Source organism: Chenopodium album, chromosome 1 (genome assembly GCF_948465745.1).
Source record: "Chenopodium album chromosome 1, dcCheAlbu1.1, whole genome shotgun sequence".
NCBI classification, from domain to species: domain Eukaryota; kingdom Viridiplantae; phylum Streptophyta; class Magnoliopsida; order Caryophyllales; family Amaranthaceae; genus Chenopodium; species Chenopodium album.
This window is the reverse complement of record NC_137834.1, coordinates 90067132-90085894: the sequence shown is the minus strand read 5'-3', so window position 1 is coordinate 90085894 and position 18763 is coordinate 90067132. Positions and strand designations below refer to the sequence as shown.

The following is an 18763-nucleotide window of genomic DNA, read 5'->3' as shown; positions in this document are numbered from 1 at the left end:
AAAATTATACATCCGCTTTCATAACGTGCTTAAATTCTTAAATCTCAGCGTTTCTACAACAAATAACTTCACATCAAAACTCCCTACACTACTCCATAATTTAGTTTCAAAAGCCTAGCACGTATTACATAACTACATACACAGGAACAATCTTCATTCTTCAATTCTTCGTCCTATCTTCAAAGCTATAACTCTCAATTAACTACAATTGCAAGAAACAATCATCAATTCTTCATCCGCTCATCAAAGCTATTACTCTCAAATAACTACAATTCCATAATGCTTCTCCGTTGTGATACGAAGATTATTAAAAAATCAGGCCTAGTCACTCACATTACTTCATCCACCACCACGGCACCACCACCAATTACAGCAAACACCGCGACAACGACAAAAGGACTAGAATTACACATTTGAAGCATTCAATCAAAAGCACAAATTTAAGCATTCATTCAGCATACACTTAAAAATAAAATTTTCTGCATTACATAAAAAAAATTAAATAAAGCAGAGTAAAAACAATGCATGCAAATATTAACACAAAAACTCCAAATAAACCAGCATTGATCCCCAAATCAAGTATATTACAATCACAGAGATTCAAGCGAATAGATTAAAACAAAAGACAGAAGATTTATCAACAAATGAAGCAATAATTATACTTAAAAAAAAAAAAAAAAAAAAAAAAAAAAAAAAAAAAAAAAGCGCAAATATTAAGCACAAATTATACAAAAAAAAATCGAAAATTCTCCACAAATATTACCAGTAAAAAAACTCCGACGCTTTGTAAACCCTAGAAATGCGAAAAAACGACGAAATTGGCAAGAAATGAAGGTGATCGTAGAGAAGAAATTGAGTAGAGAGAGAAAAAAATGCAGTAGCAGAAGTAGAGAGAGAAAGTAGAGAGAGAGAGAGAAAAGCGACGAAATATTAGAAACAGCGAAGAAGGAAGAGAGTAAACATGAGAGGTAGGAAATAGCAAAAATGCAGTTGCAGAAGGAAGAGCAGAAGAAAAAGTGTGAGACGAGAGAGGAGGAAGTGGAAATGGAGATTGTAGGAGAGAGAATTTTGTCTTTTTGACTCTCTCTTGACGATTCACGGTAACAAATACAGTTGGCGTTTAATTACTTCATTTGTCAATACCAGTATTACTTTCTCATTACTTATTTACGACTACTCTATTTTTGTTATTGTGGTGATGACGGTTTCATTCAAGGTTCTGATTACTGCAAGGAGGAGTATTAATTAATTATAGATAATTTAAGGTTTGAATTTCATAATCTCATTTTTCAAAATCAAAAAATAGACAAGATAATTAATGAAATGCCAACTACTAATGAAATTTAATCAATTGCGGAAAAATTCAATTAGTAATACATATTGGCACATTTCATCAAGTTATTTAGAGGGGAAATGATGAGAATTTTTTAATGTACATACAAAAAAAATTCCAAATGAGATACAGTAGTTATTTAAACTTTCCTAATCAGACAATGAAAAGAACAAATAGGATCGAAGGGAGTAGTTGACATCCACCCAAGTTAAAAATAAACCTTATTTTGTTGTAGTATTATCAATCTCAAATTATATACTCTGTACATGTATTAGTAATATTATAAATACTGCACGATGAATTAAATGACTCCCTACCAATTTCATACCCTCTATGTTCATATTTATTTCTACTCATCTTTATTTTTTATTTATTCTATTTTTTGCCTATCCCATTTACATTCAAACCCATTTTATCCTGCAATACTTTTACTTTATTCACCTTTTTCTTACACCTATCCACCTAATTGAAATGCTTACCTATTTATTACAATCTTGTAACTTTTCACACCTACATTATTCATAGTTGACTCACTCTCTTTATCTTCTCTTTATTAGTAGTGTCTTCCATAAAACAGATTTAACTTTTAACCAACTTTAATCCACACTCTGTCCTCTTACTAGCACTGTGTCAACCGCAAATATTACACAATGCAGCTATGAATTTTGACAACTAAAAAATGAGGAGTCTTCATTCCTCCATTCTATATGATATTACACTACGTAAATAAGATGAGAAGTTGGACAACTTTAAATTTTTTAGTGCTAAAGAGATTGAAACTCTGGCTGTAAGCATAATCCATTAGAGCTAAAGTTTAGGCCACCTTAAACCTTAGTGGCTTAGTGTAATTAACACAGTAGACCACCTATAAATCTGTAACTACTTAAAGTCTCATGCTTACATCAGTTACATGAATAAAACTTTACCTTAACTTTTTATCCTACCACCCCTTTCCAACACTTTATTTACCACTCGCTTTTGCTTTTACTTTTCCTTAAATAAAAAACGTGTGAACCATAACTTATTCCGAGTTTACTATATATTATGCCAAATATTAACTCTGTAAGTAGAAAGTAAATGAAGCCATTAAGAGATAAAAGGAGTACACTTAAAACACCCAAAAAAAAAAAAAATTGTAATTTCCATCTGATTTAGAGCAAGTTAAAAATGATGTACCAATGACCTAAGTTCCAACTGTTATTATGGTCATGTCACATTCACGAGTGATACTTAAAAAAATAAAGTCCCGCATCTTGTTTATATTTATTGAAATAAAAGTTATGAGCAAACATGCATGTATAAATAGTATATGAAATGATAGAATTGATAGCTTACCGTTATCCTGTGTTTCGAGTTTAACTTCTTTTTGATCTGATTTTGAAGGCTTTGGTTCTAGCTTCCTTGTAAGGTTAGCTTCAACATTATCTTGGGACAATTTTGTTCCAAGCTCATTTGTAAGAATAGCTTCTGCATTATCTTCAGACAATTTTGTTCCAAGCTCATTTGTAAGGTTAGCTTCTGCATTATCTTCAGACAATTTCGTTTCAAGCTCCTTTGTAAGGTTAGCTTCTGCATTATCTTCAGACAATTTCGTTCCAAGCTCCTTTGTAAGGTTAGCTTCTGCATTATCTTCAGACAATTTCGTTCCAAGCTCTTTTGTAAGGTTAGCTTCTGTATTATCTTCAGACAATTTCGTGACAAGCTCTTTTGTAAGTTTAGCTTCTGCATTACCTAGGGGTGGATTCGTTGCAAGCTCCTTCGTAGCATTACCTTGTGCAACATTTTTGGATGGTTTTGTCGCAGGCCTCTTTGTAACATTGACTTGTGCAACATTTTTGGATGGTTTTGTCGCAAGCTTCTTTGTAGCATTAGCTTCTGCATCATCTTTGGATGGTTTAGCAGCATTAGCTTCTGCATCATCATTAGACGTTACTGTTGCAAGCTTCTTAGCAAGATTAGTTCCTGCATTATCTTTCGATGATTTTGTTTCCAACTTCTTTGTAAGGTTAGCTTCTGCATCATCTCTGGAAGATTTTGTTGCAAGCTTCTTTGAAAGGTCAGTTCCTGCATTATCATTAAACTGCATTGTTTCCGGCTTCTTTGTAAGATTAGATTCTGCATTATCTTTGGATAAATTAGCAGCAAGCTTATTAGTAGAGTCAACTTCTTCATTGCCCTTCGAGGATTTCGTTTCCAATACCTTTGCAGAGTATGAACCAGAGGCAGATGCGGAGCCTGGAAAGAAATTTCAAAATTTATGTGATTCAAACATTATTCAACTACAAGCAAAAAACATCAGAAAATTAAAACTGCTTGATATAATCAGCAAGCTGCATACATTAATTAGTTACCTTTCGAATCATATGAAGGAGAATTCGACGTACCACCAAACTTTGCAGAATTAGTCCTGGTTTTCTTGAAAGATCTGTTTGAAGTAGTGATTCTACTACGCATGTATGGTAATCTATCTCGACCATGAAAGGCACGCTCTTTTGTGCCCTCCCATCGTTTTGCATGATATTCATTATGCCTTCTCTTGTAATTTCTTGGATGTCTAGCTTCCTCATAAGGGTCCTCATACTTTGTAGAGTCTCGTCGATCTAAAGAAGACAGTATAAACAAGCCTAACGGTTACTCTCTCTGACCAGATTTAATTATCATGCTAAAACATATACTTGTATGTTGAACAAACTAAATACTGAAGGGAGGTATTATTTATACTGATTTATCCCAGGTAAATGAAATTGTAAAACAAATTTATGCAATAATACTCACATCTACTATAAGATCGGCTATTTTCAGAAGATCTTCTCCTTCCATGAAGATTAGAGCGTGTATATGGTGCCACATCCCTTCCTGCGCGATCTACAAAAGATGAGTAAACAAAGTAAGAAGGCAAACATTCTTCCCTTTGTCTAGAATCTAATTGTATTATCATTCAGATAGCGTTACTTAAATTAATAGCACAAACTTGTGATACATTAACATTCACAGTTACCATAAGATGGATTATCAGAATATCTCCTCCTTTTTCCAGGATAACCTGATCGTGAAATTGGTTGATCCGGACCCAGAGTATCAGAATATCTGCCTCTTCTTTCAGGATAACTTGATCGTGAAATTGGTTGGTTCGGAACCACCTCTTCCAGGCAAGCTAAGAAAGATCAGCAAACAAATTAAGAAGGCAAACTATTGAACCCTCCTGAATTGTCACCTTAATAGAGTAATTTAAGCTAACATTTTACAATTATACCCAGACAGAATAGTATTAAATTGGTTTCTCCCATCTAAAGCACATTCACAGCTACTATATACAATAAGTATGAGCAAAACAGAAACATTGCTGTATTTTATTTGTACAATGACTCAATCAACATACATAATTCCCAAAGGAAATATCATACCTTAACTAAAACATGCCAGATTTAGCTCGAGCAATACTTGTTACTTTAACTAACTTATTCGATTGTTTCATAATAATTGTAGCATTAAAATGTGAAAATTAGTTTTATCATAAATAAAGAATTTCCTCCAACCAAACACAGCCCTATTTCCACTCCTCTTTTACCCAAATTCCACCCATGAGGCCACAACAAGCCGGCCATGAATTAAAATCTAGCCCCATAGCCCTATCTCCAAGCCTTTTCCACTACAATGTATACTTTATCAATAATACAGTTCCATTATTAGAGTGGGAAAGAAATTAAACATGTAAAAGTATCACTGAACAGAAGAGGATACTTATATGACTGTCTTTTGTCTGAATAAATTGCAAACAAACTTATGATAAAATTACATTCACAATTACATTCACAATTACCATAAGATGGAGAGTCATATCTGCTTCTTCCAGGAATATGTGATCGCAAAGATTGTTGATCTAGAGCCATTTGCTCATCCGGGTGATCTACAAAAAATTAGCAAACAAGTTAGGAAGGCAAATATAATCTCTCCATCCAAGAACCAATTGTCACTAGTGTAATTTGAACTAAACATCAACAACTTATCCTAGCAGAAGTAATTGTTAATTTGATTTCTCTCATCCAAAGTAAATTGTAAACAATCTAATGAAATAACACTCACAGCTAATATAAGATGGATCGACAGGATATTCTCCTCTATGAAGAAACTCTGACCGAGATAATGGTTGATCCGGATGCACATCCTCTTCCATGTAATCTCTAACAGAAATCATACTTGTTCTTGCATTTATTGGTCTTATCAATGTCATAGAATGATCAGGGTGAAATGTTCCAGGGTATTCAGAATCATCCACTGGCTGCTGGCGCCTAGAACCAAAACTTCTAGAGTGTCCATGATCATCTATAGGGACTAAAATACTTGAACACTCTCGTTGTTGGTAGCATCGAATGTAATCCCCTTGATTCCTTCTTAGTCTTTTTGGCAAAGAGCTATTTCTTTCCACGTAAAATGATTCATTTATACGCATCTCAATCTTTAATGTAAACTACAGCTGGAAATAGGCACAAGTATATTGTGAGTAGTAACTATACATATATAAACCATATGCATGAGCAAGAGCAAGAGCAAGGGAATGGTACTAGGTTATGACCATAAAAAAAATGTTTGCAAGATAAAATAACCAACACAAATGTGAAAAGAAGTACCATAGTTAGTTATCACATGACCAAACTTAGCTGAGGCTAAAGTACAAATACTATACTCTCAACATTCATATGTAGTACTTGTCACTCTAACTTTGTTTTATCCATAATAATAATACCATAAATGTGATAGATAATTATTTTTCAAAAAATATCATAGCTAGAGTCTAAAAGGACAGTTGATATACTCTCACCAATCTTATGTAGTACTTGTCTATTTAACCAACTTATTTGCTTGTTCCATAATAATATTTTGCATTGTCCATCTCCGTGCTTTGTTCCTCTACAACCATAAATTACATTTCGATAGTTGTAGTCCAATTATTATATGGGAGCAAACCAAAGCTCAAAACACCAAGGTAGCTAAAGAGACAAACACCTCAGATGCTAACAAACTCTGATATACACCCCTAATAGGCAAAACATGCATATCTATCACCAGAAAGCATGAGATTATTAGATATCTATAATACCTAACACGACACAACTCGATACTATACACTATGCATTATGCATTCATTAGTTTATCACCCCAAAATCAAAATCTAGGTAGTACTAAAAATTTAAAACGTCTCTTATCTAATATTTTCTAAATTAGGAATACTATATTTGTCATTCACACAACCCCCATAATACTCCATCTTCAGTAGAATCATCTCTAATATCAAGATCAAGATTTGCACACTCATTAAACCCCCAAGTCCCACCATTTTTCAAACTAAACAAACATTTACCATAGTAACATCTACTGGGTTTTCTCCGCCATTGTAGGCCTGATTTAATTTACATGTTAAAGTCCATGAAAAAACTATTGGATGAAATTAAAATAACTCAACCTGATTTTTATGCAAAAAAAAAAAAAAAATAGCACTAAAAACTAATCTATATCTCAATCAATTCTAATAATCAAAAACTATTTTAATAACCAGACTTATATATACCACTCCCTTCGTTTCTAAATAATATTCCTACAGTGTGATTTTTAATTTTGAGATTCAATAGTTTCAAACAAGACTCCACTTGACGATATCAGATTCCCTATTGTTAATAATTATAAGACTCCAGCCAAGAACATAAAATATGAAATGGAGTGAGTAACATTAATATCTTCAATCACCTTATATAAAACAATTATGAATGTTAATGTTAATAACATTCGTGACATGACAATACATGTTGAAACGAGTCAACAAGATTGCATGTTGATTTATCAAAAAATTGAAAACAAAGGGAGTAATTAAAATTAATATGATTTAATATCAAAATTGTTTTTACTATTTAAAATTTATTTTACCAGTCAAAGATTATATTTACTCTGAATCTTATTCTGTAAAATTCGTAATGTACAGGGTTATAGATAAAACTAAGAGGCTCTAAATAAACTGTAAAAAAAAAAAAAAAAAAAAAAAAAAAAAAAAAACCCTATTTTTAATTGCAAATTTGACGTATTGGCCATACATCATAATCAAGATGTTTACATTTTTCACTCTACTACTACTTTAAAGTACAAGTACATAGTTTCTTGAAGATCAAGAACTTAAAATAACAATAAATGACTAAAAGAATATAAAAAAATAAAAAAATAAAAAACTCAAATAAATACAAAAAAAAAAATATACTTTGAAGTACAAAAAAAAAGTTGAAAAGACTTGAGAAGAAGTATGTATACCTTTACGAGTACCCAAGAAGAAGACGGTTTTTTTTTGGGTTTGAAAATTGTGAGAATATAGAGGGATAAAAAGAAGAAAAAATATTACTGTGCTCTGCAAATTTTAGTGGTTGGGGTAATTGTGAGCCAAACTAGGGAATGTGGGATTTTTTTTTTTTTTTTTTTTTTTTTTTTTTTTTTTTTTCTGAAGATTAGCTATACCAAAAAATCTTGATGCTATCATTTCGATTTACGAGGATAAACAGTGTACAAAATTATTATTTTTTATTAATTTACTGTTTTGGTGAAAAGATTTTGTGATTTGGTGGGTCTCTCACTCTCTCTTGTGAAGGAAAACTATAATACGGAATATACTCTACTCTAATTTGCATTGATCTTTTTTTTTTTTTTTTTTTTTTTTTTTTTTCAAGATATATATTGTTATAGAGTATAGACCTTATAATCCGTTATAGGTTTTATAAGCAACGGGTGCATGAGAGATAAGATTAATAGATTGAGGATTTGATATTACAAAGAAAAAAAATGAAAATAACTCGTATTGTAATTATACAATTGGGGTTTTTAAGTTCGATTGTGCATCGGTGGTTTTATGAAAAATATTTTTTTTAAAAGAAATTAAAGTATATTGAAAAAATTTTAAGTTCAACTTTCAAGTCTTTAGTATGTACAACTAAAAGTAGGTCTATATTTTCATGGTTCCTTTTGGAGGAATAACTCATATAAAAATGTCATTATTCCTTCCAAACAAGTATTGTGATTCTAATTTATAGGTTGTATTACAAATGAGGTTAGTAACGTTATCCGAACGAAATGATAAATTGTTAGTTACTTTCTTGATCATATACAAAAACGTAGATATTGAGATTCAAAAAACATAGATATTAATCCGTAAAAAAAAAACATGGATATTGAGATTTTTATTTTATCAAACCTGATTAGAACTATATTACTTTCAAATCAAATCATCTTGTCACATGATCCATTTCTGTATGAGTAACCATTAGTTAAAAATAAAAAATAAAAAAAAAATACCAAAAAAAATTTAGAATGTGATAAATTGTTTTAGACTGAATTGAAAATAAGTCGAAAAACATAAGGCCTAAGTGCACATGAGATAATATTCCATTAATAGTAGAAATAGGTTTAATAAATCGAATAAATAACAAATATGATAACAACGATGGTGTGTTTGTCGTTTGCCAACGAGATGAAAATTTTGATAACCCCCTAGCACGGGGGACCACTAATATCCTACAAATCAAATATCATTCTATACAAAGAAGTGTTATTATCAGTAAAGAACATTAAATTATAACAAGACACCACCAGTAAAATCGAGCTCAGACACAAGAGCAAGCAACTAAATGCCCCAGTCCTCGATCATTTCCTCAATGATAATGTGATATAAGCAGATGATACAAAAATTCACTGTTGAAATGTAACCAAGTACAATCCAAGTTCAAGAAACACTTTTCGGTTCTGAGACGTGCAATCAATGATTCTCAATGTGCCAGTACCAGTGCCAATCGGCATCACTTCTGGCTACTTCACAGTATCTAGGGTAATTGAGGCATGCTAAACTGTGAGTAATTTATTAGGGCAGATCCTTCTGAAAATTCTGAAAAAACAACCTCTTGGCAATTCAATTCATGAATCAAGCATCATAACAGCATGAAGTCTTACCAAGCCTTCTGAAAAGTTAAGCATATACTGTCAGTTTCAAAGAATGAAGGTTCGTTCTGCACCTTTCTAGGATGATGATTTCTTGTACTATTTTCACAAGTCAACCAAGAAAATACCAACTTTCAAACACTCATTAGCAACACCATAAGCAACAAATTGACATGAAGAACAAGGTCAGAGTGGCACATTAGAATCTATCTTCAGAGTGTTGATATGTAGACTGAAATGATTCTTACAACAGGCCAACAGCCATCTTCAGATTATTCGACCTCAAAGACCCATCATGTCAAAAGGTGAAAAAATGGTGTACTTGTGCAATCATGGATCCCAAGTAAAAAGTATAACTTATATGATGACACTAAATCTATTCAGCGGCAAGCATCATAGGTTCAGCACTATATTCCATAGTTTTCATCTCAAACTGAGGCTTTACAGGGAACACAAAGATAGTAGAGGCGGCGACTGAAGGTTGGAAAGTAGCTGAGTATCTTGAGGAAGTCACAGTAACTCTGGGAAGCTGTAGCGCACCAGAGGCCAATGGAACAAGCTTGTAACTTAAAATATGCTCTGACTTAGGCAAGACAAAGATTGTATCATTGTGAGACCCAGATGAAACAAAGCTTTGTGAATCCAGCAATGAATACTTTATCTCCTGAAGTAACTCTGTCTGATTCTGCACTATGATGAAGTAGGTGAAAGGATCTCCAAGGACACCATGAGGTGGACATTTCAAGCTCACTATCAGTGGAGATTGTTCCACATTCGCATCAGGAAGTTTATGTTTGGTCAAAACCCCAGAAACTCCTTGGTTTAGTGGCCCTGTATCTCTCATCCATTTGAGGCACACTGTACCAATTCTCGTCCTTGGGGTATTAGCCACAGGGATGACAGAAAAGACTTTCTTATATTCCTCACCTGGCACAACAATATTGAGTGGTGCAGCATCCGTGTGTTGGTTACTGGCTGGATGTACAGTACAAGAGTTTTCCAAGGAATCATCATCTTTTTCAATAGTCATCGACAGTACCCTTAATGGCACCTCAGTGCAATTTTTAGCACTGACAACAAGTATACTTGTTTCATTCAGTGGCAAACATGGCATCTTCTCAGCATCAGCAGCGGGCTTAACTCTAGAAAGCAGTAGTGCATCACGCCGAAATGGCAGTCTCATATGATGGCTAATCAAAACAGGAGTCTGCCCTTCAATCTGCAAGCTCTTATGAACATGAATTTTTTGCATATTAACATCATGACCCTGAGACGAATAGCTTAAGGAAACATACAACATAATCGGCTTTGGCCTGTGCCATTTTATTTCTAATTTACAGGACCAAGATTCTCCGCCGTTCAGAAATGGAACGGATATCAATCCAAATGAGTGCTGAATATTTCTGATGTTGTCAGAGGTTGTAAGAGAATTTTCATCACCTGGTCCAGAAACTCCAAGGAGCTCAACATGATGACTTTCAGTTGAATGTGGCTCAAATTCTCTTGGACTCACCAGTCCACCCCCTCTGGTGTCTACAAGGTTTATTTTCAATTCACCAGAGTAAACAGAATGGCCCTTCGAGGATATAGTAACTGGAACTATGAAGTTTTCACCAATCAATGCAGGACCGTCAGCATCCACACTCAGATCAACTTGAGCATCAGGTTCTTCTACTTGAATCGCCTTTTGACCAGAAAACGCCTGAGCAGGATCCTTGGTTGGGAAACTCTCTAAACGCTCCTCGAACTTCCAAAGTGGTAGATCATCCATGGAGGCAGGACTTTCAGCCCTACAACAGATTGTGAAGTGGGATCCAATTCTTACAATTATCGATATGCAATCAAGCTTTCCACTTCGATCTGTATAAAAAAAGAGGCCATAGTCAAGGGAAACAATAGTATTAAGCCAATTATGGACACAGTAAATTATGTGCAAAACCTGACAAAGATTGTAAATGAACTGAATTCTTTAACCTCGTCTGAAGATGAAGCATGTACAACTTCTAATAAGGATACACTACAACACTTTTGGACAGTGATAATTTTCCAAGTAGAATCCACATGGAAAGTGAATGCGAATAAAATCTGGGAGTTTAATTCATTCACCGTTTGATTACTTCATATACAAAATACTTTGTATTAAATTAGCAAACTGCAATATCTCCTCTGCCTTGCAACACTTCAAGAACCATTAATAAGACACAGTGAACATCATGTGCCACTGTTTATTTTCCAATAACACAGAATCAAGTGTTACACTGACTCGTCTTTCCTTTACCTCCCAGAGTTTTATACATTTTTTATATCACTGTTGTCCTTTTTTTCCCCGTTTTGGAATCAAGACAAGGTTTTAGACAGATTACACAAACACAAAGTAACATCTGAATTGAATTACAAGCAAATATGCTAAAATACTTACCAGATTTAACATCGTAGGTCAACCTTAGCCATTTATTAGTAGAAAGTGCCAAAGCTGGAGCAGTCTCTACTCGATAACCTGCTTGATTGGTAAAATTAGCAGGTGATGAAGTTTTTTGAGAGTTCTGGATGACAAAATTACATTCTGACTGATTGAATTGGACATCTATTGCATCAATCTCAAAAGGGAGAGGCAGTTGTGATAGGAGAGACAACGTAAATTGTGTAGGCATGCCTGGCTTGACTACTTGTTCATGAAATGCAACCGAAGCAAGTAGAACAACTCTTAAGGGGCTGACAAGATCAATTTCAATGTGAAGAGGAGAATCATTAGTTACCCTAAGATTCTGATCAGCACCTTTCAATGCAAACTCGGATTCTCCAGTAACAAGGCCCAAAATCTCCTTGTGAATGATCTCCCTCTGTTGTAAACTTGGAGGACCAGCTGGGCCACATTCTTTATAAGTAGAATCTCCAGATGTAATCGGCAATGCAGCCATCTCAAGTGAATACTCAAGAAACTCTTTTAAAGAACCATCTTGACTAGCACACTCACGCAAATAACCCAAAATTTCCCAAAGCAGCGTTGTCCAGCTTTCATGCCTATATAATTTTACAGCAGAATCAAAATATTGTTTTGCATTTTTTATCTCACCGAGAGAATAATATTCTTTAGCAATGTGGAAACTGCAATATGATGCCATCCTTGGAAATTTTAAGCCAGTGTAAACTTCATAGGACTTTTTCATAAGAGCAATGATTTCAAAAGAATCCTGGAATCTCTTTCCTTCTGCAATTGAATAGCGAATGAACTCCTCATCCGTCAGACTGCAGAGGCAGAAACAATGAAAAAGGAGATTCAACATTAGTATAATAGACTATAGCTAAATACTGAAGACTGTGTCAGCAGCAATTGAAACTTACGGTTGCAAAGCCACTTCCTCATGACCTTGCTCTAGTAATCGTGCAAACTGCCCAACATAAGCAGAAGGTATAACTGATTCAGCAGGATTATTACTTTCACCAAAAATCTCCCACATGGAAAGAGCAAGTTCCAAGCAAGATCTCTTCTCCATCAAGTAACGAGATGCCAGCTGCCAAGAAGTAACAAATATTAGAACAACTAAAAAATCAACTACAAAACTTCAAATCCTCATTAGAAACCTATTTGAAGATGGGCACAACATGCTAGGATCGGCACATTCAGCAGGATATAGAGTACAAATTTCTTCTCACCATTATTGTCCATTAAGAATCTACTCATGTCAATGAAATATTACAAATGCATTCGCTGCAAGAGGCAATGCCATAACAGGATGTGATCAACAGGTGGTAGAAGGAGACCTGATACAAGCTCATGTACCAGAAAGAAAGCAAAAGAAGAGAACAAAAGGGAAAGCATCAAGGTATTTCTCAAGAAGAAGGAATAATGAAATAGACACCTCCAAGGACATCAGTAATGCTGCTCAACAACATGCAGGTGCATATTGCTATATTGATGGCTCTTTCACTAATGAGTTTAAGTAACTTCATTACTTGTCCAGTCTTCTAATGATGAGACATCAACAAGACCTTGAATAAAGATCCCCATCATCATGATATGGTAAAGTTTATGACAGACACCTACAATATGCAAGCCTAATGGCCTTATTCCTTACCAAAATGAAGCAAAGGGTCAAACTGAGAGTTAGCAGCATAAACAAAGATGGATTTGTGAATGAAAAACACAAGCTTCCTGGTCTCATAGGTTCTATGCAACAATAAGAAGTTGCTCACGTGGGCTGTTGGGAATTTTGATGTCCTCTGCAGTACAGAGCACCCCCAAACAGAAATAGTAGCATTGTTCAATTAGAGTTGATACACTGTTTAGTGGCATGACTTCATAATATAATTTAAGTCCTCACCCGCTTTCAACAAAATTATATAGTTAATCACCTGATAGTAATAAGCTGGTTGAAGTTCCCACTCAGTCAGAGCCTTGTCTTTGACGCCTGAAACTTGGGCTGGAAGGGCTGGAAGGTTTTTGGAACTAGTTTCTAGTAGTTCGGCAAAGACCAAAAACTGTCTACTTAGCCATTCCCAGTGAAGAAAAGTAGCTTCTGCTGTTCCAACAAGCTTCTTGTAAGAGGTACAGTGCTGACGGAACCATAAAATTGCTTCTACAATTTTACCACCATGCAGTAACAAAGTTGATATCTTGAAATGCAGTTGTTCTGCAAGTGTTTTAATCTCTACTAAGCGTTGTATAGCAGGCAGCCTGGTAGATGTCCCAACCATCTGTATATTAAAACCAAGTGTCAATTTGAAAGAAAAGGTACATCAGTATTCAACATTTCAACTTGAAAAAATAGTATATAAAACAAAAGTGCATGCAGAACATTGCTTAGGCATTTATATGTTCAATTATACCATCAAAGTGTGTAGTAAAGCTTTTTTTGCAAGGGTCACTGCATGAGATAGAGAAGTAAGATGACTTTGACCTATTGGTCAGAGGATCCATAATAGGCAATTCTCTTCTAGGAAAAAGGTAGCAAAAATGATATGCCATATCTGGTAGAGAAGTTACATTTGCACCTACTACAGCCTAAGCTTCAATAAAGCTGTACAAGGGCTGTGAAAATCAATCAATTGATTATCACAGTAAAATGGTTGTCCTAATTCAATTTATTACTCAAGGGCAACTAGTTGCAATTGAACTTAACATATATGACAGGATCTTCTATGAGAGGGAGTATATGTATCAATACCTCTCTCAAGGCATGATATGCATCCTCATAAAACTTTAGTGCTTCAACCCAATCTCTACGAAACTCTGCATATACAGCAACCTGCAAAATTAATGACACGATAACTAGATAGAAATTGTTTTAACTCTTAAAATTCAAAGATTGATCGATGATGTATTTGACAGTGACTCTCTGCCTTTAGCAGAATATTTTGGTGCCATAAACAACATATTAATATGAATTAAAATCAGTAATTATCACTCTGTATTTAGATCGTTTGATAGGTATAAGGTATTAATTGAAAAGGATACAAATGTATAATAGGAAGGCAATCAATTCCATGTTGGAAAAAAAATATATAAATAAATAAATAAATAAATAAAAAATTCTTCAAATGGAATTTGGGCAAAATTTAAAGAGCCTAACTTCCCTTATCCTCAAATGGAATTACACAGGGAAAAATGTACAGAGCCAAGTGAATCTGTTCAGGGTTGTAGTGTCTTAACTTCGTCTGACACTTTCTGAAGAAGGTTTACATTCACACGGTAGTTACCAACAAACTAAAGCAGCAGTAAAAGCTAGATAAAAGAGGAAACTTGTGATGTAGTGATCATTTAAAATCCATTTCATATAACAACATAATACAGCTAAAAAGCGTATTCATCTCTTTCATTAGTAAAGTAAAGATGAGTGATCCACCTTGAAGCAACAGCGGATATGCAATTCTGAAGAGTTGAAATTTCTCTTTTCAACCCGTGTTTTTACACGTCTTCCTTCCTCCCGGTAATATATGTGTATTAAGTCGGCCAACACGCTTCCTAGCCTGCAAAAGAAGTATATGAGGAAAGGAATACACACAAGATGAAAAAAGATGCGCAAGATAAAGAAACAAGAAGACTATCATGCCTGTTAAGGGACTGCTTCACTTCAGATGAATCTCTCATAGAAAAGTTGACAATGTACTTGGAATCCAATTCCACACGTTTGCGCAAGGCAGCCATACGATCTTCATTCATATCATCTGTTTAATAGCAAGTTAATAATAATTCATAAGATACTCCACGGCTCAAGATACAGTTCCATTATTCATAACAATTCCGTCACATGGACTCCAACGCATGTCATGATGGTTCCTATGGGCATAAGTTTGAGGCACAGCAATTGTTGCTCATTTAGTTCAAGACAATCATAGTATAAAATCAACTACTGAAGATTCAAGATCTACCCCTCAACAGCAAGCATTTACCTTCAGGAGATGTTTGCACCACCACCACAACCAGTTTGGTATTCCTTGTACGAATAACTGTTCTGCCAACGATAATAAATCCAAAGTGAGGAAAAAGACACTATAAAAATTATCATGTCCTTAACCATTAAATTACTCTTATTAACGCATCCAAACTACTGAAAGAACTGACAGGAAAAGAAGGATTGAAATATGAGATATTAATAAGATACACGTGGAACATTCAAGTGAGGAAATCATAAGAAACAGACACGGTGAAATCCAGGAGTAACCAATGAGATTGACATTGCATTCTTCCTAACTTACATATCCCATTTCACTTTCACCTTTTAACTTTTCCTCCTCTGCCTCTCTTTCCAGCAGAGAAAAAAAAAATCTTGATAGAAAGAAACTCTTAGATCATATAATTTGGGCGAACTAGAGATTACCTAAGCAATTTTTCTAGAATTAATAATTAAAACAAAAGGAAATAGCAACCACGGTACTATATTTTTACACAACACATCCAACTATGCTTCCAGTTCATATATCTCAATCCTCTCTCAAAAATGTTTTCTAATATCAGAGTCACTAGAGTGAAACGCTAGGTCATAATCAAGCACGCTGCAATAGCTAGCATCTACTAGGTCAAATTATGCTCAAAGCCACCAACAAAATTTTAAGTTACACCTGTGGATCCTTGATTTAGCTAGAAGGTTTGCAGGTCGAACGCTACATTTAAAAAGTACTTAAAACTGGAATTACCATGACTTGCACATCCTAACAATCCGAACTATACCCATCTAAGCAAACTACATAATGGTATGATTTAATACTTACTAAACTACTGCACAAAAATATAATGTAGGGCAAAAAAGTGTCATAGCATTGCATTGAAACAATTGAATAGCATGAAACTGTGGAATACCAGTTAATACGATTAAATTGCAATTCCAACCCATCAACATTCAGCAAACAATAACACAAATTGCAATTGAATTAGCATTACTTGTCATCATATATTCAAATCCCAGCTATAAACTCAAGCATTTCACAAATTAATTTATGGTTTCATCAAAAAATTGTCAAAAAGGAGAGAGAAAGGGGGAAAATTACTTGAGATGATCAAGAAGAGTAGAGAGCTGAAGCCACTGAGAAGGGTCACCAGAAACATGATCAGAAGAGAATAAAGCGACAGCAACAGAAGGGATCTTAGTGCGATGCTTAAGCAACCAATCTCGCTTGAGAATGCCGGCAAGCGGCGACGAAGAAGAATCGGCGGAATCGATGGGTTTAGCGAAGACGGAGATCTTGTCGAAATCCGGCAATGCTAGGGTATTGATCGGCGGTTTCTCGGCGTTGAGGTGGGCGGAGATTGTGGGGTGGAGCTCCGGGAAACCCACCAAGGTTATCAATGGAACTGGGGGTGTTCGTAGCTCTTCTGGGTATTCCTCCATTGTTGTTGAATTGAGGTGAATTGGGGTTTGGATGTGATTTACAGAAGTGGGGTTGGATCTATCATCGATTTTGGATGAACAGAGGAGAGACAAAGTGTAGAAATGGGGTGTGGTGTATTTGACCCGAGTTTGATTGCCTGAAAGTGAAGGTGAATGGTGATGGTCCAGAAGTTGGGAAATGGGGCTAAGGGAATGAACGCTCACGGTGAGGGGGGGAGATCCAGTCAAAGTTGATTCGACACGACAATATAATAAGTACTTCCTCCGTTCTTTTTTGGTAAAAAAAAACACATATTCATCTATGATCTTGTTAGAATCATCTAAATAAGTAATATCACAATATATAATTTTTACTTATAGAGTATTAAAGTTATTGATGGTTAAACTTGTGCATCCACAAGCGTGATAAAATAAACATATCAAGTAAAAAAAAAAAGGAAATATTTCATAGCAAGATAAAAGTGTTAATAATTTCCAACACAAGCATGACTATTTTTTTTTTCCAAACAAGTGAGGTTTGATAAATTGATGGGAATTGTGATATTCTTAGATTTATCAATGGATAATAATCCGTAATAATAATTTAATCATCAATAAACAAACGTAGTTTTATAATCTCTGTGGAAGAACAGTTTTTCGAGGTCAATTGTAACCATCAACAATGTGATAATAACAAATATTAACAATACAAAGTTGCAAGTTTTAACTACAATCCTCATGGTTTTTTAGGAAGTCCATCTAATTCACCGAAATTTAGCTTAAACTATCTATGGATTTTCAAATAAACTACGAAGTACTTAGCTTTAATCTCTCTAGTGGCAACCCCCACAAAAATCCAAAAAAAAACCCAAAAATCAGATCAATTGGGGCTGCCATGGATGAAAATATTCATGGTAAGCCCCAAATCCCCTCTTTAGTCTATAGTTTATGTAGTTTTTTCATAGTTTATTGGTCAAAAAGTGAGTCTCTCTTTATGAAAGTTTGTGAGTCTCTCTTTATGTAGGGGTGGCAATTTAGGTCAGTGGGTCGGGTCTGGGTCAATTTTCGGGTTATGCTAAGAAACAATTAAAAATAGTGTAAAACTTAATATTATTACGAAATATGAAATTTTGGTCAAATCGGGTCGAATTCGGGTTCAGGTTTCTCTCATTAACTCTGGGTCGGGTTCGTTCGGGTTATCGGGTCGGGTCAGAGATTGTCAACCCTATCCTTTAATGCTGCACGAATTTGTGAGATTGCTGTATTTTGGAAAGACTCAAGGACGTCATCAATTGTTTACAACCTGTTTTTCGGTGGAGAAGTTAGTAGATTAGGAGAAAAATATGTTTATGATGTGAGCTCTGTTCTTTGTAGTGTTTACTTGATTTCTGTAAGTGTCGTTTGACTTGTTTAATTTATGCTATTTATATGGTTTCTCCTCAAAAAAAAAAAAAAAAAAAAAAAAAAAAAAACCGAAGTTTCAAGGTTATGTCAATTTTAAAAAAGTATTTAAGTTACGAGCTTTCATCGAAAAAATGAGGTGATGATACTAAGTTTCATGGTGGCTTACCACCACACTTTGACATTCCATGTTACCATTATTTTATGAGTTCACTTAAGACTCATAGTGTTTCCTTTGAACAAGTTTTTCAAAGGTGAA

General features: G+C 34.5%; 1 protein-coding gene across 1 annotated transcript; it reads right to left on the bottom strand.

Moving 5' to 3' along the window:
- Positions 1-8391: 8391 nt before the first annotated feature.
- On the bottom strand, positions 8392-17271 carry LOC145562647 (uncharacterized). Its single transcript, XM_081623004.1, has 9 exons — positions 16784-17271; positions 15689-15750; positions 15349-15463; positions 15142-15265; positions 14464-14544; positions 13652-13993; positions 12641-12810; positions 11718-12544; positions 8392-11158 (listed from the first exon to the last, which is right to left on the bottom strand). Exons 1-9 carry the CDS (start codon positions 17122-17124, stop codon positions 9675-9677), a joined length of 3546 nt encoding a protein of 1181 aa, XP_081479130.1. The 5' UTR covers positions 17125-17271; the 3' UTR covers positions 8392-9674.
- Between the last annotated feature and the right edge of the window lie 1492 nt (positions 17272-18763).

Excerpts from the sequence above, each read along its gene's own strand:
- LOC145562647 (XM_081623004.1), bottom strand. The coding sequence starts at position 17,124 with ATGGAGGAATACCCAGAAGAGCTACGAACACCCCCAGTTCCATTGATA. Across the intron at positions 15,464-15,688 it reads GGTGCAAACATCTCCTGAAG|ATGATATGAATGAAGATCGT; the intron begins GTAAATGCTTGC and ends GCTATTAAACAG. Across the intron at positions 15,266-15,348 it reads GTGAAGCAGTCCCTTAACAG|GCTAGGAAGCGTGTTGGCCG; the intron begins GCATGATAGTCT and ends CTTCTTTTGCAG.